The 23169-nt window shown below is 47.8% G+C and overlaps 1 protein-coding gene across 1 annotated transcript in view; it reads left to right on the top strand.

Moving 5' to 3' along the window:
- Positions 1-6919: 6919 nt before the first annotated feature.
- Positions 6920-23169, top strand: part of B3GLCT (beta 3-glucosyltransferase) — a 108509-nt gene continuing 92259 nt past the window's right edge. The window contains exons 1-2 of the mRNA XM_068984356.1: positions 6920-7346; positions 21960-22009. Coding sequence (XP_068840457.1) covers positions 6920-7346; positions 21960-22009 — 477 coding nt within the window. The remainder of the gene's footprint in view (positions 7347-21959; positions 22010-23169) is intronic.

Genomic DNA, 23169 nt, shown 5'->3' with positions numbered 1-23169 from the left:
ATTTTTCCCATAGTAGTTTTGCAAGATTGGTAGAAATTCAACACAGGAAAAAAAGGTAACATTGTACTTAGTACTGTTATAAAAAGTTTTGACCTTGTGAACTTGGGCATTCGAAAGAATCCTGGGAACACCAAGAGGATCATAGACGATACCTGAGAAATGCTGTCCTAATGTAAGCTGCCTGACCTCTCTAAAATAGGAATAAAGCTGTTTTATGAAGTAAATAAAATATTATTTAATAAGAAATAATGCATGGAGAGCACCTAGTATTGTGCTGGTATATAACAAGTGTTTGTTAAATGTTCGCTATTACTATTAATGTAATCTGTTGATATGTGAGGGTGTAGCTATCATTTATAATAGCAGCAATGATGATACACTTTCATTTTTCTCCATAAACTCATTCCTTTGGCAGATCTCCCTTGTAGTTAATGGCTCCATCTGTCTCTTGTGGTCCTTCTCTCCACTCAGCCAGTGTCTACTCACTCACAAACACTGCCTTTCAGGTCCTCAGGATGGTCTCTTCTCTTCCATTTTCCTGCTGCCACCAGCCGGCTTACAGAGCATGATTTGGTGGAAAGAGACTGCCACCAAAGACAGTTCTGGCTGTTGGTACGCTGTAGAATTGATGCTTTTGAAGTGTGGTGTTGGAGAAGACTCTTGAGAGTCCCTTGGACTGCAAGGAGATCCAACCAGTCCATTCTGAAGGAGATCAGCCCTGGGATTTCTTTGGAAGGAATGATGCTAAAGCTGAAACTCCAGTACTTTGGCCCCCTCATGTGAAGAGTTGACTCATTGGAAAAGACCCTGATGCTGGGAGGGATTGGGGGCAGGAGGAGAAGGGGATGACAGAGGATGAGATGGCTGGATGGCATCACCAACTCGATAGATGTGAGTCTGAGTGAAGTCCGGGAGTTGGTGATGGACAGGGAGGCCTGGCGTGCTGTGATTGATGGGGTCGCAAAGAGTCGGACACGACTGAGCAACTGAACTGAACTGAAGTTTACTAATCTGTATAGTGGGAAAAATAGTCTTTATATATATATTTTTTTTTTCTAGTGAGGATTAACTGAAATAATAAATTTGAAAGTAACTGATACATGTATATGTATAGCTGATTCTCTTTGCTGTAAAAGTAGAAACTAATACAACATTGTAAAGCAACTATATACTCCAATAAAAATTTAAAAATAAAAGTAAAAGAAAAAGTAGCTGGCAGAGTGTCTAGCTATGGCAAATGTTCAGTGCATGTTAGTACATTTTAACTGTATAAATTCTTCCAACCTATGAGCATGGATTATCTTTTAATTTACTTGTCTTTAATTTCTTTTATTTATGTTTTACAATTTTCAGTGTACAAGTGTTTCACCTCTGTGGTTAATTTATTCCTAGATATTTTTATTCTTTTTGATGCAATTACAAATGGAATTGTTTTTTTAATTTCTAATAGTTTATAGGAACACAACAGATTTTTTGTACCAATTTTTTTCTTTTCTTTTTTTTTTTTTACTGAACTCCTTTATTAGTTTTAATGGTTTTCTGATGAAGTTTTTAGGGTTTTCTGTACAGAAAATCATGTTATTCACAAAGAGCACAGATCCCACTGTTGGTAGGAATATAAATAGTTATAGCCACTATGGATAATAGTTAGGAGTTTCTTTAAAAAGTTAAAAATAGAACTACCAGATCTGGCAATTTCACTTCTGGATATTTATCTGATGAAAACAAAAACATTAATTTTTTTTCAAAAACTCCAATTTGAAAAGATATGCACCCTATTTTCACTGCAGAATTATTTACAGTGGTCAAAAGATGGAAATGCCCATTGTCCTAAATGTCCATTGTTGGATGAATAGATAAATTGTGGTATATATAGAGTATTATTCAGGTATAAAAAAAAAATGAAATCTTGCTGTTTTGTGACAACATGGATAAATCCAAAGGCCTAATGCTAAGTGAAGTAAGTCAGACAGAGAAAGACAAATACTGTATGAACCCTCTTTTCTTTTAATTAGAGGATATTTTCTCTTCAATGTTGTGTTGGTTTCTGCTGTAGATTAATGTGAATCAGCTATAAGTACACATATATCCCCTCCCTCTGGAGCCCCCTCCCACCCCCTGATCTATGTGGGAGTTAATACATGCATACTCCAAGCTCACAGATGCAGGTTGGTGGGTGCCAGAAGCAAGGGACTAGAGGGAGGGAGAAATGGATGGATTTTTTAAAAATTTAAACAAATTGAATTTAAAAAATGGGTCATAGAGTAAATAAAATGTACAAAATTGCAAAAAAAATAAAAAAAAAAGAGGGATGCTTCCTGTTGCTCTTGTTGATATGCCTAAAAGGAGAGATTCCTGATCTTTACTGAGAACCAGAGGCTACGTGATTCTAGAAAGGAGAAGAAAAGAACCAAGTGGATAATCTGTTTCTGGTCAGAAGTTTCTAGGAGATAGCTGTTTTTTGGTAGAGAAGAGTCTACACATTTTTCTATCTTCAAAAAAACCAACAGCTTCAGATTTCTGGGCTTATCCTGGGGGACTACAGAGACAGTAACCTCGGTTCTATTTCCTGGATCTTGGTTCAGGGCTGATAGTCTGTGGGAATTTAGTCTCTGGGTAAAAATAGTGGTTCAAAATGTGGCTTGATAGAGTGGGCTTCACTTCTAGTCTTGGAATAGCTTTGAAAGCAAAGGGAGAGAAGCTCATCAGAGGTGTGGGAGACAGCCTCTGAGTAATTGTCACTGGCTGTCTCTTCTCCTATAGGCGATGAGATTCCCCTTGTTTCCCTAAGGGCTAAGGCCTCAGGTGAAGCGACTGATTTCTTCCCTAGAATCATGTGTGCACTGACTCTGGGGGGGCATGGTTGTGTACTCAGTCCCTCAGTTGTGACCGACTCTGTGAGACTGTAGTCCCCCACCAGCCTCCTCTGTCCAAGGGAGTTCCCAGGCAAGAATGCTGGAGTGGGTTACCATTTTCTCCTCCAGGGTATCTTCCTAACCCAGGGATCGAACCCGAGTCTTCTGCATATGCAGGTGGGTTCTTTACCACCGAGCCACCTGGGAAGCCCATGGGACAAGATTAGTGGATGGTTATATCATGGGTTTGAGTATCACAAAGACCCAGTTTTAGACATTCTACTCCACTGTCAGACCTCAGGGCGGATTTTAGTTTGGGAAAATAACCCTCAAGGCGCATGCATAATTCATAAGGCCACTTTTCTGTATGCAGAGGAATGGTCCTCCTGATGTCGTATGAGAGGGCCCTGAGAATGGGGAGCTGGGGTCTGTCCCCCGGTCTTTGCTGGCACCAGGCAGGATACCCATGCTGGGCTGGGCAAGAAGCCTGCACCCTGTCACCACTGCCCCCTACACCAGACACCTCTGAGCTTTGCGGTGGGCATGTGAGCTTCTGTCTGGATGCCCTTCTTTTTTCTCTCAGCCCAGAACCTCCTATTTCCCCTTTAAGACCCTGTCCAAAGGTCACGTCCGCTTTTCTAATAACCAAATCCTATGGCCCTGACAGAGTCCGTTTTCCCTCTGTATGTTCTGAAGTGTTCCCACCTGTGCTATAGTGTTTCATTACAGCAGGAACATTACTTCTGAACTTAACACAAAAATGATTGTATTTATTTATTCAGCTGCGCCAGGTCTTAGTTGTGGCATGCGGTATCTTTAGCTGAAGCACATGGGATCTGGTTTCCTGATCAGGGATTGAACCCAGGCCCCCTGCATTGGGAACCCAGTCTTAGCCATCCTTAGTCTTAGGCCATCAGGGAAGTACCACTTCTGAATGTTTCTCTCTTTCTCACTGGACTGGGAGTTCTTACACCCAGGGCCATCTTTGTGTTTCTTTGCATCTGCCCCAGAGCTGAGCAATGGGCATGCCAGCTAGAAGGCGTTCAGTGGGTCAGCGTTGGCTGAATGAATGAATGCAGTCCAGCCTTTTGGGCCTAATGTATAAATAAAGTGATCAGAAACCACCTTTGTAATAATCTCAGAAATTTATGAGATTATTTGGTGATCTATGGTTTTCTCCATATAGTATTATGTTCTCCTTCAGCATTTAGAAAATTCTTTTTAAAAATTACCAGTCTGTCTCAATCATGATACTGTTGTAGCCACGCGTTCTGGGAAACAAACTCACTCAGAAGGACAATGCAGATAGTGGAGTGCAGTTTATTACACCGGTGGGCCCAAGGCAGAATCTCCTCTTAGCCAAGGACCCCGACCAGCATTTGTGAAAATCTTTTATACCTCCTGTGTACGTGTCTGAACCCACCACTCCAAATTCCTTGAGATTTACATAAACCAAGGAAAATACAATCCCAATAACCCCATCATTCACGTGCTATGTGCTCATGTGTTCAACAGTCAAACAATTAGCCAGTAATCAATAAACCCGAGGTTACACTGTGATAGATACAGAAAAATGTATGGCCTGTCTGGAGGAAGGGGTGATTAGTGTATGTTTTCTTTTAGGCGATGAGTAACCTAGATACGATCTTCAAGGTTCCCCTGTGTGGAAGGGGTCTTACCCTTCTGTTGTTGTTTTCATAGGCACTAAACACAGAGCTCAGAGTCCATTGGAAAGGTGGCCGAGCATGATCAGCATGAACAGGCCTAAGATGGAGTCCAGGCCCTATGAATTCCTTCTTCAATACGATAGCCCCCCACCCCCAAAAGAGGTGACTCCCTGGTTTTCTGCCCTGCACAGAGCAAGGGCATGCTTTCAGGGGCGTGTGTGGAGGTGGCACCTGAAATTCAGGAGAGTGAACCCCAGGAAGAGAGTTGTGACCTGCTCACTTTCATGGCATTACAGTGAATGAGAGGAATTTTTTTTCTGTTGAAAGGTCTCTCCTTAATGGTGGGTGGTTCAGGTGGCAAAAGAGGCATGGAGGCAGATGGTGTGTCACTGTGAACACTGGTGTCCCCACGGGCACGTCTTGTTCTAGGCAACTCTCAACCTGTGATCGGATGGGGAGGGAGCGCGCCGAGCAAATCCATTGGTCATGTGACTAGGGTAAGTGAAGAGTAACCCTTTTTAAAACGTGAGTTATGGAGCTCTGTGATGTGCCATTTGTCTGTGTCCGCCGTGGCAAGGAAGCACGCCAGGGCAAGTTTACGACTTGGCGCTCTCGGCTGTATTTAGGGCTGTTTCCCACACCTTTACTACACATGGATGAAAATATTAAGCACCTAGAGTTGTTTGTTATCAAACATGGAGTAGATATGTGAACACATAGTAAGTAAGCTGCTTAATTTCTAGGTTTCTGTTTGTTTAAACACTTTACTGTTTCGTTTCTTTTGGTTTGAGTGGATTTTTATTTATGTATTTGGTTGTACTGGATCTTAGTTGCATCGTGTAGATCTTTAGTTGTGGTGAACTCTTAGTTGCAGAATGTGGGATCTAGTTCTCTGAGCAGGGACTGAACTTAAGCATTGGACCGCAGACAGAGTCTTAGCCACTGGACTACCAGGGAAGTCTCTTGTTTTAATATTTAATATCTAATATATGCGAGAAAGTTTTTCTTGGAAGAAAGCTGAACAGCTTTGGAAATTGGAAAACTTCTAGAACCCTAAACCAGGCAGGTGAATTTTAAAGAAGGATAGAAGGGATCGATGCAGTCAGTCATAAATTTGCAAAACTTCACTAAAAAATGGAAGGAAGGAGTCTTACATTTCTTTTCCCTCCCAGAAAAATGGTGTTGACAGGGGGCCACAAACCTTGGCTGAATGGAACCAAATGGCACTATTTGCATTCACACAAAATCAATCCCCAGTTTTAAGACTTCAATGTAAATCAAAGAGAAAAAAAAAAAAACACCATTGCCTCCAGACATCTTTTAAAAATAATTGTATGAAGTGACTTAGCAGCAGCAGCAGCAGCAGCAGCAGCAGCAGCAGCAGCAGCTGTTGTAAGGGCAGATGACTGTACTGGTCCCAGGCACTCAAGATCAGACCTCCCAGAGGGCATTCACCTTTATTGGTCTAAAGACAGCAAACATTCAGCACCTGCTTCTCTGTCTCGCCCACATCTTACTGGCATCCCTAGGGCCTGGCACTGGTCTTCACTTGATGTTCAGCAAGTGGGTGGACACTGTATGTCCACGTGGAAGATACTGGTGTTCAGAGGGTGCTTGGTGCAGTGACAGGCACAGAGTGGGCATCCAAAAAATATGAGGAAATGGGAATGAAAACATGGGCGTCACCTTCAGGAGGCTACAGGCCGGTGAGCACGGGCACTAGGTCCTACCTCCTTCCTGGGAGGCAGCGGTGGGTTGAAGTTTCCGGGGGAGGCATGTGTGTGTGTGTGTGTGGGGGGTGCGTGGGTGGGTGTGGTGTGGTGCGGTGTGGTGCAGGACCCTCAGAGGGGGCTGCAGTTCCTCTGTAATTGCTTCCTTTTCCGCCACCATCTTCCCTGCTGGGGAGGGCCACTCACCTGGGGGACCTTCCCAAGGAAGTTTCCATGGTCCCTCCACTTTTCTGCATTCCAATGTAATTTATTTTTAAAATCAGACTTTTGAATAAAATTACACCCTTCCTCTTCCATTATGGTGAACACTTAAAATTATATTTACACAAACTTCAATTAAAAGCCAAATTCCAGGCCTAAGCTATTGGCAACATTCCCTTTCAAAAGAGATATGAAGTAAATTAGTTGAGCTGATTAAAAACACCTTCATCAAAGTAGAACTGTTGGTGCCAACAATATTGAGTTGAATTATTGATTTCTTTTTTTTTAATAACAGGTGGTACATTAGCAGGGAAGAAAAACGATTCTCCTTCCTCTCCCGCCCATCCCCTTTTTAGCTTCACTTTGGGGTTAAGAAGGGACACTGATCTACTGCGGGCAATCGAGGAAAGGGAGGTGATGGAACAAGGCAGGAGCGCACGAAGGCAGAGGATGAGGCCCAGGTTAAATGCGAGAAAGGAAAAGGGGACGTGGAGACCGCAGGGAACAGAGGTCAGACGCCTTAAGGAGGCGGCTGTCCCCGCAGAGGGGCGGACACCTCTACCGGCAGCCCGGCCCCGGGGGACCTCCAGGCCCCAGCAACGAGCCGGGCGGGCGCGGGAAGCGCGCACGAGGGCGTTCCCGCTACCGGCCGCCAGAGGGCGCGTCCGGAGTCGGCGCGGGGCCGGGGAAGGGAGGAGGGGAGCCGCGGAGACGGGTCAGCCGCGGCGGCAGGGGCGGCGGCGGCGGCAGCGGTGCAGCTCCGCTCCCCGCGCGTCTCCAGTCTCTGCGCCCGTATAGGGAGCGCAGCCCCGCCGCCGGGATGCTGCCGCCCGCCCGCCGCGGCCGCCGCCTGGCGCTGCCGGCACTGCTCTCGCTGCTCACCTGCTCCCTGGGTAAGTAGCGGGCGGCCCGGGCGCGCACTGGAGAGGCGTGGGCTCCCCGGGTGCAGCCGCCCGCGCCCCGCGTCCGCGCCGGGGGAGACGCCGGGCGGCCCAGCCCTGCCGTTCCCCGCGGGCGCCCGCGCCCCGCCGTCCCATCCCCGCCGCGCCCGCGGCGGCAGCGCCCCCTCCCGGCTTCCTGGCCGGCCCCGACTCCCCGGGACCCCGGGACCCCGGGGTGCGCCTGGCCGGCCTCTTTCGGCTCGCTGGGGTCCCGCCGCCGCTCCGGTTCGACTCGCGTCTCCGCGCTTCCTTCCGCCGGGAGCGGGCGGCCGGCCGGGCCGCGAGGGCGCGGCGCCCACCCCCACAGGAAGCGCGGAGTGAATGTGCAACTGCGAGAAACTTTGGAGCGAAGGAAGCGGCGGCCGCGGGCCCGCCCCCCTGCCTTCCGCCCGCGTCCCGGCGGCCCTTCGCGCCCGGCGCTGGCGGCGGAGGCTGGAGGCGGGCGGGCCGGGTCCGCGGCCCGGGCTCCCGCGCGCTCTGGCCCGCATCGCCCGCGCGGTCGCCCCGCGGTGCACCCCTACCTCGCTCGGGGCTCCCTGTGGGGTTCTCGCGGACCTGCCCGGGCCCCCTAGGCTGGGATGTCAACCCGGCCCCAGCCCCTTCTACCGGATCCTTGACCAGGAGGGGAGGACCGGGTGCCCGGCTGGGCCTCTGGGTGTCGGTTGGGGCGCGGGGGAGGCTGCAGGGAGTCTTCCGAACCCTGCATCTTCCTGGGGAAGAATTAGAGAACTCTGCAAACGGTGCTTGTCTGCTGCTGCTGTAATGCCCCTTCCCTTTTTTTCTTCCGTGTTCCTCGCAAGAGCATGCTCCCCCCCCCATAAAATAATGTGATAAAAGTTAAAAAAAATCATTGCAATTGACTTTCATGGTTGAGGTGTGTTCAAGTTTGAAACCTTGGAGGAAGAATATTCCTTTTAGCGTTCTTGGGGTTGTTGTCATCACAGACTTTTTGTTTCCAGCCTAAGAGGCAGTGATTTCAGATTTTTAGAAATGGCAGAATGGTGCGATTTCGGAAAAGACGTAGCGTCATTGTTCACTGATGTTTCGGTAGCCCACCGGAACCTTGGCAGCCGTTTCTACTTGGACTTAAAACTCTCGGAATAAGGACCTTGACTGTATACCCCTGGCCTGTCTATAGCAGTTCAGTAAGTGTGGGAAAAGCCAGTGAAATTAATTGGTAATTGTTCACACGCGTGATTAAGTAACAATGTAATTAAAAATATTTGGGCACCTTGTAATTGACGGTGGGGGCGCTACTGAATTTGGCGGAGATCTGCTTTAGCAGGAGTGCATTGCTGGGGTGGGGGGCGCCCGGAGAGGAGGGGAGGTTGGAGGAACTATGAGACTCCCGGCTGCATCAGTTGGCCTGCTGCCTGGACGTTTTGCACCTCACCGAATGGGGTGGGTGGGAGCTGAAATTGGCGTTCTATTTATAGCTCTGCACTTTGTAACTGCTGTACTGGGAATGCAATATTTGTGTGTAATATATTCACTATAGGGGCTGAAGTGCACACTTCTGTTGCTCTGTGGATCTGTTTTTCACTGCAGGAAAGGGAATGTCAGCACTTGATAATATATTACCGGACATTCCGAATGAACTGAAATGTCCACACATTCTTAAAAGATGTGTTTTAGCCTTGTGAAGTTGTCAGATAAGCACAATATATAAGACATAAAACCGATTAAAAGGTCCCTGTGAAACATTTGGTTTTGTGAAGGGGATTTCATGGGTTGGTATAGACAGGAAGCTGTGTTCTTCCAAATCTGAAGTAAATCATGAGTTCTTTTTACTGCGTTCTGCTTTGATGTTGTGGAAGGACGCGGAGAAATAGAAAGGTGTGGTACCTAGCCTTCATATGTCTTGAAATCAGGGTTCTTGGACTCTTGTTGAAATAGAAGACATGATAGGAATTCCAAGGCATGTCAACAATTCAGACAGTGTAAAAATACCTGAAATATTCCCTGATCAGGGGACCTGACTGTGTGTACTTTAGTTCTCTCCCAAGCGTAGTGTTCTGACTTAAGCTTTCAGAGAAGTCGACAAGAACATTTATTTTAAACCCAGATGGTTATACAGACAAAAGTCACTGCAACTTCAGTTCTAAAGTCCAGAGCCAAGACTAGACTCAGAAGATTTATTCACGCCTCTGGGTCAGCCACTATGTGGCTTCTCCTTGCTTTGACTCTCAGTTTTTTTCCTATAAAATGGGAGGCATAGACTCGATAAAATACTAGAACTTTGCCATCTCTTACGGTGTCAACTAGTTTTCTTGTGGCAGAGTCTATCCGTTACCCTCCAAACCCTTAGTTTTTTAACCTCTTAGGGGTCCCCAGGGACTGGTGCTAGGCTGCGCAGCAGGAGATAAATACCTGGTGAAGCTAAAACCGTCCCCCCCCAACCCCCCACCAGGAAAAAATTGTCCTCTACAAAACTGGTCCCTGGTGCCAAACGGTTGGTAATCACTGTCTTAGATAATCAGCAGCGTTATGGACTGAGTTTTGTCCTTCAAATACATATATTGAAGCGTTGATCCTCAATACGACTGTATTTGGAGATGTGCCTTTAAGGAGATGATTAAAGTGGCTCTGTTGTAAAGAATCTGCCTTCCTAGGCAGGAGATCCGGGTTTCTTCCTGGGTTGGGAAGATTCCCCTGGCGAAGGGAGTGGCAACCCACTCCAGTATTTTTTGTTGGAGAATCCCATGGACAGAGGAGCCTGGTGTGTTACAGTCTGTGGGTTCACAAAAAAAGTGGGACAGGACTTAGTGACTAAACAGCAAGGTTGAAGGAGGTCATAAAGGTAGGGCTAATCTAGCAGGACTCTGAGTAAGAGGTAGAGACTCCAGAAATGCTCACAGAGAAACGGCTGTGTGAGGACACGGGGAGAGCTCATCCAGCTTCAAGCCAAGCACAGAGGTCTCAGCAGAAACCAACCCTGCTGTCTCCATGGTCTTGGACTTCTGGCCACCAGAAGTGGAAGAAATAAGTTTCTGTTGTTTAAGCCCCCTGCCCACCCCACCCCCCATAGTTTCTATTATGGCAGCCCTAGCAGCCCTTTCAACAAAGGTCCATCTAGTCAAAGCTACGGTTTTTCCAGTAGTCATATGTGGATGTGAGAGTTGGACCATCAGGAAAGTTGAGTGCCGAAGAATTGATGCCTTTGAACTGTGATGTTGGAGAAGACTCTTGAGAGACCCTTAGACTCCAAGGAGATCAAACCAGTCAATTCTAAAGGAAATCAGTCCTGAATATTCATTGGAAGGACTGACGCTGAAGCTGAAACTCCAGTACTTTGACCACTTGATGAGAAGAACTGACTCATTGGAAAAGACCCTGATGCTGGGAAAGATTGAAGGCGGGAGGAGAAGGGGATGACAGAGGATGAGATGGTTGGATGGCATCACTGACTCGATGGACATGAGTTTGAGGAAGCTCCAGGAGTTGGTGATGGACAGGGAGGCCTGGTGAGCTGCAGTCCATGGGGTTGCCGAGCCCCTGAACTGAGCAGACTGATAATACAGGGGGTGAGGGGAAGGGTGGAGGAGCGGTGGCGGCAGCAGCGTGTCCGGTGGAACGACATTTTCAGTGGCCCTTGCAAACAGGGGTAGCCAGTGAGCTGTCTGCAGGGAGTTCTGAGTGCGTCTCTTGGTAAAGTTTATTAAAAGTGACTGACCCAGCCGTGGTGCAGGCCTTCCGTTTCCTCCTCCTTGTTGCCTGTTATGTGAATCTGATGGCTGGAGCTACGGTGGCCTTCTTGTGACCATGTGGTGACCTTGAAAGCAGAAGCCAGTAGTTACAAGGGTGGAGCAGAAAGGATGGTACCACCTGGGAACAGGTAGATTGGAGCACTGTGCCAGCCCACCCTTGCCTATTTCCACACATGTATTGCGTGAGATAACAATCTGTCTTGTTTAAGCCTCAGTTGTTGGTGTGTTTTTTTTTTTACCTACATGCAGCCAAACCTAATTGTAATTGATATATCTGTGAAGAAGCTTATTTGAACCAATGATAATAAATAGTAACATTTATCTTTCTTATCCCTGTTTCTACTGAGTCAGGGTTATATTTCTTAGTACCTGCCAAAATTAGGGATGATTTTCCTTCCACTCTGAACCAGGTCTTGCTTGGATTCTTTTCATGGCAGCGAATCAGACATGTTAGGACCCCAAGAGTCACACCTGGCTCCAGGTTGCTTTGTGTTCTTCTGTTTTGGATTTTTAAGCCCTTCTCTTATTTCTTCAGCAGTACTCGGATAATACTGGCACAGATTTTAACTGTCTGGGTGGATTCTTTTTGTTGTTGGACGCCAGGCTGGTGTGGACCCTGTGGTCACCAGCTTGACCCAGGAGTTTGCCTGTAGCCAGTAGTCAGGCTCTTGGGATGAGGGGGTGGAAGCAGAGGGAGGAAGAGCAGCTGTGTCAAATGGGGGTGGAGGAGGGGAGGAGATGTCCTGACCCTTGTGCTCAGTTCTTCTGAGGGAAACACTGTGGGCCCGGTACTCAAGTTATAATTACTGACCTCATTTGGACCATTAAGGGTCAGCTTTTTTTGCTTTTCTTTAGAAACATTATTTATAATAGTTTGCAGATGTTACAGATTTTTAAGGGCTTCCCTGGTGGCCCAGATGGTAAAGAACCTGCCTGCCAGTGCAGGAGACCTGGGTTTGATCCCTGGGTTGGGAAGATCCCCTGGAGAAGGAAATGGCAACCCACTCCAGTATTCTTGCCTGGAGAATCCCATGGATGGAGGAGCCTGGTGGGGGACTACAGTCCATAGGGTTGCACAGAGTTGGACATGACTGAGGGGCTGAGCGCACACACACACCTTTCCCAGTATAAAGGAGAAGTCACAGTAGGCGTCAGGGATTCATTAGATCTCTTATTGCTTGAGAGTCTCGCTTAAGGCCGCGTCTTAGAGGTCTGATCACTAAGCTGCTTCCAAAGAAACCAGGTAAGTGCTGATTTGAACTACCAGAACATGTTAGTAAGTTTTACATAGCATTAAAGGGAAAAACTGGACTCAGAGTTTCTTCATCTGTTCAGAAGGTGTTGAGCATCTAGTATGCGCCAGACACTGGGGTTGTTGCAGGAAGAACCCGATCTAGCCTGTCTCTACTCTCATGGAGCTTGCAGTCTCAGAAGGGAAGGTGACATTGAACAGGAGCACCAGGGGCAGGACCGCGGTCTGCCCAGTGCTGTGGAGTTGTCCAGGGTGCTGTGACAGGTGTTTCAGGGACATTGTTCCGTCGCTGAGTCGTGTCCGACTCTTTGCGACCCCATGGAGTGTAGCCCTCCAGGTTCCTCTGTCCATGGGATTCTCCAGGCACAAATATTGGAGTGGGTTGCCATGCCCTCCTCCAGGGGATCTTTCCCACCCAGGGATCAAACCGTCTTGTGTCTCCTGCATTGCAGGCGGATTCTTTACTGCTGGGCCACCAGGAACTGATGAGGCTTTACTGGAAATCTGGGAGCTGAGGTTTTCAATGGGGAGTTGGGGATGGGGGGGCGGTCACTTTGCCCCCCCAGGGAATCCTTGTCCATACGGAGAGATTTCAGGACTGTCACAGGGGGTTGTTTGGCAAGGGCGCTGCTGAGCAACCCAGAGTGCCATGGGGCATCCCCTTCCCCCCTCAAAGAATCAGCTTTCCGGTCCAAACCGGCAATAACGCCAGGCTGAGAAGCCCTGACGTTTCTCAAGGCAGGGCCGTGGAGCTCAGACCTGAAGGGGAAGCAGAGCTCAGCTACCATGGGGAGGATGGAGGGGGCCAGGACAAGGCTGTGGCTGGTGGAAGCTGGTGGAGAAAGGACGAGACTGGACAGGGGAGGGGGCTGGAAGGCCCACGGGGGCCTCGCAGACCAGCATGGGGATTTTGGACTTGGTCCTTAGAGCGGTGGGGAGCTGTTGCAGGGCCGTCATAGGGAGTGATGTGATTTGACTTAACGTGTTAAGAAGCTCAGGCTGGTGGTTCTGTAGAACAGGGATGGGCGGGGGCCGGTGTGGACGTGGGGAACGAGTGAGGAGGCTGCCAGAGTCAACCTGGCGAGAGCTGATTAAGAGTCAGAGGCGCGGTGGTTGACTGGTCCAGTGGGCAGAGAGGAGGGCCAAGGATGAGTCACAGGCTCCCGCTCTGAGTGTAGGTGGAGAGCAGAGCTGTTTACTGATACAGGAGCTGATGGAGAAGGACCAGATGTGGTCAAAGGAAAAAATTGTTTTATTGTAGTTAAATATATATATAGCATAAAATGAATCATTTGAACCATTTTTAAGTGTACAGTTTGGTGGCATGAAGTATCCAGACAGTTTTCTAAAGTTTGCTTTTGATTTTAGGGGGAGGCGAAGATGAGGAGTTCTATTTGGACAGGTTGAGTTTGGGATGCCTGTAAGATGCTCGGGTACCATGTCCAGTAGCAGTGAGATCCACTGAGGGTCTGGACCTCAGAGGAGAGATCTGCATGAGAGAGATTTAAGGGGAAATCTGAGTTCATTTCTTTCTTTCTTTTTTTTTTTTTAAAGAAGAGAGCCTTGATTGACAACATAAACTTATTTAAACATTTATTAATACTAAAAATGTCTGTGTACTGAAATTGGAGAAGCAAATAGGCCTTATCTATAAAGCTGATCTGATGTAGAGCAGCAAGTTTAACCAAAACGAATGAGTTAAAGTATCATCAAATACGATTTGAATGCATCTCAACTACAGCAGTGCCAGTCTCTCCTAGGGATACAACTTACTTTCACTCCTAAAGGAATATTTTATGATCTTACAAGGTGATATGTTTTGGTTTACATCATTGCTTCCCATAAGAAGCTCAAGGCTCTTTACACATCACACTGAATTTATCTTCTCCAGATCCTCGAGGGTGGATAGGCAGGAGCTTGTTTGTCATTTATGAGATGAAGGAAGCAAAGGAAGATAAATGGCCAAACTCAGCTGGGGGAAGGAAAAAAAAAAAGGCGTTCTGTTCCTTTGAGCGGGTGTCGGACTTCAGCACGCATGGGAACACTTCAGGGTCTTAAAGAGTCTCCTTTGTTAAAATGCAGATTTCTGGGTTCCAGCTCCAGCTTTTTCTGATTCAGGAGAGCCAAGACAAGGCCCCGGGGATCTGTGTCTTTAACAAGGCGCCAGGTGAGTTGTGTCTGCTGGCACATTGCAGAGCCCTGGTGGGACCATCCTGGCCCAGATCTGAACTGGGACTGTGACTGCACGTCTGTAGAATGTAAAGGTGATTGCTGGTTGCTTTGTCTTAAGGTGGAGTAAGGAGCTGTTATGGGGAAAGCAGAGTGTGGAGGTGAGGCCTGATACTCGGCATTCAGGGGCTTTGCCTTCTTGGGAAGGGAATGAGAAACCCCAGAATTGGAACTCAGAAGTCTTCCTCTGGTTCCAGTATTGTTTGGCAGATTTATAGATGCTACTGGAGGGACTCTAGTACCTGGAGTGTCAGTCTCAAAACCTGGAGCAGTGGGCTGTTGGATCAAAGGTGTTTTTTAGATGAGTTCCTGGAACGTCTCAGACTGTGGGCGCCATGGATTCAGCGGCACTGACCGGTGTGCTTTTGGGGACCCGTTTGTTTTGTGTGGCTGTGCTGGGTCTTCGTCGCCACACAGGCTTTTCTCTAGTCGGGGGCTCCTCCTTGTTGCTGTGCACAGGCTTCTCATTGCGGTGGCTTCTCTTGTGACCCCCTCCCCGGCTTCAGAGCACAGGCTCCGTATTTGTGGCCCTTGGGCTTAGCTGCTCTGCGGCATGTGGGATCTTCCCGGATCAGGGATTGAACCTGTGTCTCCTGCACTGGCCAGCGGATTCTTTGCCACTGAGCCACCAGGAAGCCCTGGGAGCCACATTTTATTTTTTAGAACTAAGATACTAAAAGTCAGGCATAAAACGAGCCTGACAGTTGACTGCCGAATGTTCTCCAGCAGCGTAAAGGGAGTGGGACGGAGCTCTGACTTCCTGTGTTTGCATGTTGCTCTCCCGGACCCCTTCTGGGTGTTCTCGGGGGTGGGGTGTGTGCGCAGGGTTCTTCTGCCCCAACCCACGACTCCGCCTGTGGACCCTGCTTATTACTTCGTCGCCAAACTCTGAGTTGGAGTTTGCTTCTTTTCAGATCCTGAGTGGCATATCGGTTTTCATATCATCTGTTTAAATGAGATATGAATCAAAGAAGCAAAAGATCTTTTCTTTCCTAAAATATATAATTCTTTCTCCCCCCCCCCCCCGCCCCCGTTTATTGTCTTTCCTGTACATATGCTAACCCTCTGGCATGTAGAGTATATTGGTCCTGGCAAATGTTGCTGCTGAGTGAGGGAAAGTCTGTGTTCCAGACTCCATTTCGCGCTGATTTCTGTGAGGAAACAGGGGACGTGTTTCAGATGGAGTGAGATCCAGTGTGGGCAGCCGGGGGCTCAGGCAGAAAGAAAGCGGGGTCTGTGTGCTCCCTGCCATGGGGGAGCCTCGCCTCTCCTGCCTTCTCCCAACTGGCTGCATCCTTTGAAAAGGTTGGGAATCCCAAGGAACACAGTGAAGAGGTTCCCGACCCTGAATGTTCTCTACCTGCCGTTGATGGTGGAATGGTGCTGGCGTGGTCCCCAGAGCAGGGGATCTCTTTTCCCGAGAGTTTGCTGTTTATATTTGGTCCCTGAGCAAAGGTCTCTAGCTCTTCCGTCCATCCTTCTCAGGTGCTCTTAAGGAGAGGGCTCAGAAAACATCTCACACGCCTGCCTTCTCTCTGCCTGGCCACGCCTTTCTGTCTCCTTGGCAGTTTAGTCCCTGAGATGTTGGGGTTCCCCTGCTTCCGTCTTGAGCATCCAGCTTTGTGGCTCTGGTTCCACCATGCCGCGGAGACACCGAGTGTGGAAACTCCTCTCACACCTCTGCGCTGAGCTGCACTGGGGACCAGGCCGCGATGGGGGTGTTTCCACCTGAATCCCCTGCAGCAGCTCGGGAAACTGGGAACCACGTTGAGTTTTCTCACAGTCTGCTCACCGTCCTTTATCCTGTAGCATCTGAATGGAGCCCCAGGCTTACCCTGTCGCTCAGATCTGAAACCTGGAGTCACCTACGCTTGTCTCCCCGTCGGCCCTTCCCTGCCCTCATCCACTCGTGGGGTCCGTCTCCAAAGCTGGAGATGCTGCTGCTTTAACACCTCAGCGCGACTCTGGCTCCCCACCTGCTGTGCCCAGGAGTCGCCTCACCTTCATTAGGTCCCTTAGCTCTCGGTGTCTGGCTCCACCACCCTCCTGGCTGGTGGCGTGCTGTTTGTCTCTCCACAGCCCACCCCACATGCTGCCTCTGGAAACTGGTCTCAGGCACACCTTTCAGCATGGTATCCCCCTTCCTAAAAGCCTCAGAAAGCTTTCAGTGGCACTCGGAGTAAAACCGGACTGACCCCTTTCAGGATGTGGCCCTGCCATTCCAGCCTCACCCCGGGCCCCAGTCACGCAACAACCCCACCCTGCACCCCGCCAAGGTGTCCATGCCCAGGTCACTCCTCCCCGCCCCCAAGGTGCCCATGCTCGGCATGCTGGACTGTTGGACGTGCTTTGTGTGCAGAAGCCTGTTTCTGGGCCTCCTCCTCTTGTGCTTGGAGTCTCTGCTGCCTGGCGTTGGACTTGCTGCCCTGCTTGGTGCTTTGCCCTCCCTCCTTCTCAGGGACTCCCTGGGCGGCGGTGCCGTCAGAGGGCGCCCGTCGGCCCTTGGCTGTTGACACAGGACTTGTCTGTGGGGTTAGACCTCCTTGGGGAGCCGCTGGTTCGTCATCGTCACCCAGCTCCTAGCATAAAGCCTGGTGCTTTAACTCAGGCAGCCCCTCTTTGACTTTCTGTTGAACACGCGAAAGCATACATTAATAATGATACTGACAGTGGCTGCTCACACCCAGAGCCCCCAGCACGTGCCAGGCAGGCCCCATTCTGAGCCCGTGTGGTGTGTTGCGTGGGCTCACCCATGGGCTCTTCAGCTGCCTGGATTCTGCCCTCCTGGCCTTGGCCCCGCAGAGTCACGGGAGCCCCATGCAGGGTGCCCCCCGCCCCCACGTCTGCAACCCTGGAGACAGTGGCTCTGTGAGAGGAGCATGAGGAATGCAGGTGCTTGGGCAGACGCCTTGGTTTCTGTTCCCTCTGCTGCCAGGGATTATCTTCAAAGCAGGGTGTGGGACCAGTTAAATTGGCTGCAGGCCTTGCATCCTGGAGTCCAGGCTCCTTTGGAGGAGCTGGAATTAAACCTGGAAGCCCTAGGGAGCCGGGTTTGCCACTGAAACCTGTTATGTGAAGTAGGTCACAGCAGAGAACGGACCAGGGGGAGCCCTGAGCCTGGGGGCGCCAGCCAAGGCTTCCAGGGCTGGGCTCTGTCCCAGACGGCTGGGGTGGGGGCCCAGGACCGCCTGGTCCCGTGGTGCTCGTTTATTTCCTCCACCGACACCTCCTGAGCCTTTAGTCCTGAACCTTCACTAAACCCTCTCTGCCCATGCCACAGCTCTCCCATCCTGGCAGCTCTCCTCTGAGGGGGCCACTTAGCGTCTTGCTTTCCATGTTTGGTACTTAATTTGATTTCTGTGATAAAGGTTACAGGGAGAGTTTGGGAGGGTGAGTTGGCTAAGGGAACAAAGCAGAGATGGGAGGCTCAGGGGTCTTTTCTTGCCTGGGCTGGTCCTGCTTCCTCCCTCCCCTGGGGGGATGGACGGAAGACAGTTGATTAGTGTTGCTTAAATGCATCGGAATTAATTCCTCTCCCGTTTCTTACACTCATAGGGCCGAGGCTAGCCTATAAATCTCAGGCCCGGGATCGCTGTAAAATTTGATGTATCTCTCGGGGTAGGTGTGCTCACACACATTCGTTGGCTTGAATTATCTAAAGTTATCACGAGAAAGGTCTTATTTCTATTGCTTGCCCTGATTTGCACTTTAAATATAGTTCCCTGTAGCTGTTACAGGAATGCATGTTGAAGATAGAAAAGGGAAAATTACTTTTTAAACAGCCGCTTGGCATAGAAGAGCATGATTTACCTTTTAGAATATTTCTCGAAGTGTGCATTAAGGCCAAGCTTTCAAGAATATTTTTTCCCCCCACTGAATCTGGAAATTAGTATGAAGCCAAACAGCAAACACTGAGCCCCTGGAAGCCACCCCTCCTTGCTGAGGTCTCTGCCTCCCTCCTGCTGTGGGAGAGTCCCACTCTGTATTCTTGTTATGGTTGTCGAAGGTAACAGATAATTTCTGACCTCACTCGCTAATTTTTCTCGCTTTCCTCCTCTGTCAGCACCGTTTCTCCTTCATTTCCACAAACTGCAAAAGCTGGGATTCTGCTGGTAAGGTGTTAGTCGCAGAGTTGTGTCCGACTCTTTGTGACCCGTGGATTCCTGTGTCCATGGGATTTCCCAGGCAAGAATACTGGAGTGGGTTGCCATTCCCTTCCCAGGAGATCTTCCTGGACTAGGGATTGAACCCAGGTCTCCTGCATTGCAGGCAGATTCTTTACCATCTGAGCCAACAGGGAAGCTGGTAGGAATTCTGTCAGTGATTCATCATTTTATATTTGGATTTGTTAATGAGATAGCATATCCTGTGCCTTCAAAATGCATTTGGTTCCTTGATGATTTCTTTATTTAGATTATGCAAAGATAAAACCAGCTAGTGTTTTTCTTAATATTCATCTAATGGGGATTATCTTGCCATGTTCTGATTTGCTCTTATGCGTGCAAGTTACTGCATTTCATATGTTATTGCTTTAAATATTATATAATTTATTTCTGTCATGGGAAGAAGGAGTTTTTAATTTCATAGAGTGATGGGGAGAAATGTTTTATTTGTTACTTGTTTTTAAAGGATATTTTAACTTTTTGTTGTCATTTAGTGGCCGAGTCATCTCCAATTTTTTGGGACTCCATAGACTGTAGACCACCAGGCTCCTCTCTGTCCATGAGATTCTCCAGGCAAGAATACTGGAGTGGGTTGCTATGCCCTCCTCCAGGGGATCTTCCCGACCCAGGGAATGAACTACATCTCCTGAATTGGCAGGTGGATTCTTCACCACTAAGTCACCTGGGCAGCTGGTATATTTTTTGCAGAGAATTAAAATCTAGTTTACCCTTCCCTCAGTTAATCCTTGTCTGAATAAAAGTATGGTGTTTTTATTGTGGAATTCACTTGATTTATGGGGAGCATCTTTCCTGAAGGTAATTCTTACTTTAAACAGTAACACTGTCAGCTAGCATTAGCTGCTTGTTTATGAAAGGTGGTGTGTTAGTAGTATTTAGAACCAATTCGTACTGAAGACACTTTTTCTTCAGTACAGAGTCTGTTCCGAAGGGTAAGGGCTTTTGTGTTGACACACTCTTCTTTTTCACAAGGCCACGTGGCCTATCAAGAAAAATGAGGTTAAGACTAACCCTGCTTATTAGCTGAGGAGTCACTGAATTTGTTACACTGGGAAGGTTATTTTTTCTTGATAAAAGGAAATTCTAGTCCAGAGAGCTTTGACTGTCCATGCTTAGAATTAGGCATCCATGAGGTTGGGGGAGGGCTTCCCCTGGTGGCTCCATGATAGGAATCCCTCTGCAAAGCAGGAGCCACAGGAGAGTCCGGAAGATTCCGTGGAGGAGGGCATGTCAACCCACTCCAGGATTCTTGCCTGGGAAGTCCCATGGACAGACGAGGCTGATGGGCTACAGTTGGACATGACTGAAGCAACTTAGCATGACATGCACAGGGTTTGGGGAGATGAATTTTTGAGACTCAAGAGTCCTGTGTTAGATCGACCACAGTTTTTACATCCCATAGGTTGACACACTGTTTTGTTTTCTAGAATTCTGTGATGCTGAGGGGCGTTGATGTGTTGCAGCCTCCTTGCAAGATGTTTATTAATCAATTTTTGGGATCTTCTTGAGGGTTTTAAATGTGTTTGCTAGTTTAGAGATAAGTAAAACAAAACCAAAATATTAAATACCCAGAACCAGAATGTAAATGGTGTTTGATGTTAAATCTCTCCTCCCTTCTTAGAACTTTGTGAATGATTTGGGCTTTGCATTTGTCTTGGGGGGTGTGTGTGTGTAAAAAGTGAATTAAGCATTGATCTTAGTGACCATGAATTCAGTGGGGGCACTAAAGTCCTTTGTTCTCCATGGTTGGCGATGTCAGTATAAAGAGACAGCCCTTAAATGATGGTTTGGGAAAACTTTCATTCATTTGTTCACTTATTCGATAAATATTTATTGACTTTCTTCTGTGTGCTGCCCCTGTTGTAGGGGGAAAACAGTACATAAAACCATATTCCTGCCATCATGAGGCTTACATTAAACGAACACAGAAGACAAGCAATAGACAAATAGCTATAGACTGTGTCAGTGGTGGTAAGCGCTCTGGAGAAGAATAAAGCAGTGAAGGGTGGGGAGGGGGTGTTGGGGTCCATGGGGGGGGGGGCACTGCACTCTCCAGAGCCTCCTACAGTGCTACCTGGGATCTCAGTCCCCACAGAGAGGTTCATCTGGATTTTACCTGCCTTCTGAAATGTCATCCTGGAAGTGGAAGTGATTAAACCACGTTAGTCATTTGCTTCCGAGTGTGAATATGTTTTAGATTTGAGGCAGTGGATGTCTGGGGCTGGGGTGGGAGGATTCCAGGCATCAGGATGGGTGGTCCTGTCTCCTGCTGCTGAGCAGGGTCTTCTCCGTTGCCTAGAATCCTGTCCTGCCCACCACCCCTGCGCCTTGCACTCTTCTGTTGTTCCCTGGAATTGTCTGGCCATCCCTTCCTACCTTCTTGTTTTCTCTTGGGAATGCTAATTGGAGAAAGCAGACTCTATGAAATGCTTTCCTCTTACCTTTTCAGGAGAAATGCACTGTAAAGTTAAGGTATTATGGTTTTGTCTGGTTAACCATCCTGACTGGTTTATCATTTTACTTCCTATTTTCCACATGTTACTGTCAGATTATTATTATTATTTTAATGTAGAGCCTAGATGTGTCTCTGGGGATATCTTCGTCTATTTATGGGCTCCGACTCAAGGTCATTCTAAATGGGGAATGATTCTACTTCCTCTCTCTCCCCTGGCACCGTGGCTTTAGCCGGGTTCTGGTAACTCTCCCCACGTGCCTGGAGCAGCCTCTACACCACAGCACTGACCCAAACCCGCAGAGGTGGACAGCTTGCCTCAGATTTCGCTCCGCTGCCCGCCGGGCTCTGGCAGGGATGTGAGAGTGGGAATTTGCACTTCTTCCCAGTGGAATCTCAGCAATTCCCCTTTGCTTTGGAAGGCACCAGAATTCAGGTTTCTAGGAAGTTGTCCTCTGTATGCCTCTGTCTTGTGGTTTTTAGCTACAGATAGAAATGGTATCCTCTTTCTTTAGATGTAATGTTTCCTTCTCTGGGCACCTGAGCCTGTTGACTTCACACCAGTGGAGAAAGGCGGCCTTCGGTACTAGTTTGCAGCAATGCAGCTGCTTTTAAAACGAGCAAAATTTATTCTGTTAAAGTATAATTTTTTTTTCCATTTTAAGCAAAACTGTTGAATATGAGAATGAATCTTAATTGCTGATTTTAATGTACAAATGTTTCTTATTTCTCCCTTCCCCCCAGCTTTTGCTTTGGTTTCTGAAGATGTGAAGAAAGAGGCCAAACAGTCTAAGGTACTAATTCTAAAATCAAATCTATTCTTGCGGTCTGAGATTTGTTTGTCTTTTCTTTAATGGGAGCTATAATGATTACATCTTTCAAAGAATTAATGAAATGTTGGTCAACATTGATTTTTGAATCCACAGCAGCAACTCACAGATAGTCTTGCTTAAAAAAAAAAACACCTTCATTAAGGCAGATCCACTTGGTTTTAAATTTTATCTTAAGAAAAAAGGTATTTGGATATGGAGCTAGACATTTTAGAAGTCTTAACTTGGACACTGTAGATTTTTTTCTGGTCTTACCACGTCTTAGGTTGTTGTTCAGTGGCCCAGTCGTGTCTGACTCTTTGAGACCCCATGGACTTGACCTTGGACCTAGTTTTCCCAGCCTGTGAAACGTGTGCTGTGTCGGGGTCACAAGTCCCTGAGTGCCCCTCACCTTGAGGTGACCTTAAGTGAGAGGGCATCCTGGGGACTGGCTGAGAGACCCCAAAGGTGACCACCAGGCTCCTTGTACAGTCAGAACCTGAAATGAAGACGTGGGGGACCCATGAGAGGGAACAGCATTTTCCCAGATCTCAGAGCTGCTCCTCTCCAATCAGTGGTTGCATTTAAGAACTGCATCTAAATTTTAGCATTTGGAGTTGCATTAGATCAGTTTAGCATTTGAGAAAGAGAATATTGTTTAAAATATGAGTTGTTTTTGTCGCATTAATTAAGGCTCAGTTGACTCTCTTTTTTACCCCACAATTAGTATAAAAATGTTTTTAAATAGAATGTTTCTTTTACCAACAGAATGTGATCTGTTCTAACTATACCATGGGTTTCCCACACAAGGGAACTGAGGAGAATAATTCCTTATGGTTTTATGATTCTTTATGGTTAATAAAGCATTTCAGACGTTTAATTCGGTTTGTTTTACTCAGTGGTCGTGTTATTGCTAAGCAAAGCAGATACTCACATACAGAGCAGAGAAAATACACGCCTAGAGAAGTGAGTTGATCGAGGTCACGTGACTATTAAAAGGTGAAGTCAGAATCCACACTTTCAGACTCCGTGAATTTTTCACGCTGTAATTTTGTATTACGCTGCCCTGTGCATTGGCACGTGTTTGGCCGTAATGAAGCTGATTATGAATTTAAGGGTTATTAATAGGGATTTAAAATTTTGTA

The sequence above is a fragment of the Capricornis sumatraensis genome, chromosome 12 (genome assembly GCF_032405125.1).
Source record: "Capricornis sumatraensis isolate serow.1 chromosome 12, serow.2, whole genome shotgun sequence".
NCBI classification, from domain to species: Eukaryota; Metazoa; Chordata; class Mammalia; order Artiodactyla; family Bovidae; genus Capricornis; species Capricornis sumatraensis.
Note: the sequence above shows the minus strand (reverse complement) of the source record. Positions and strands in the feature narration are given on the sequence as shown.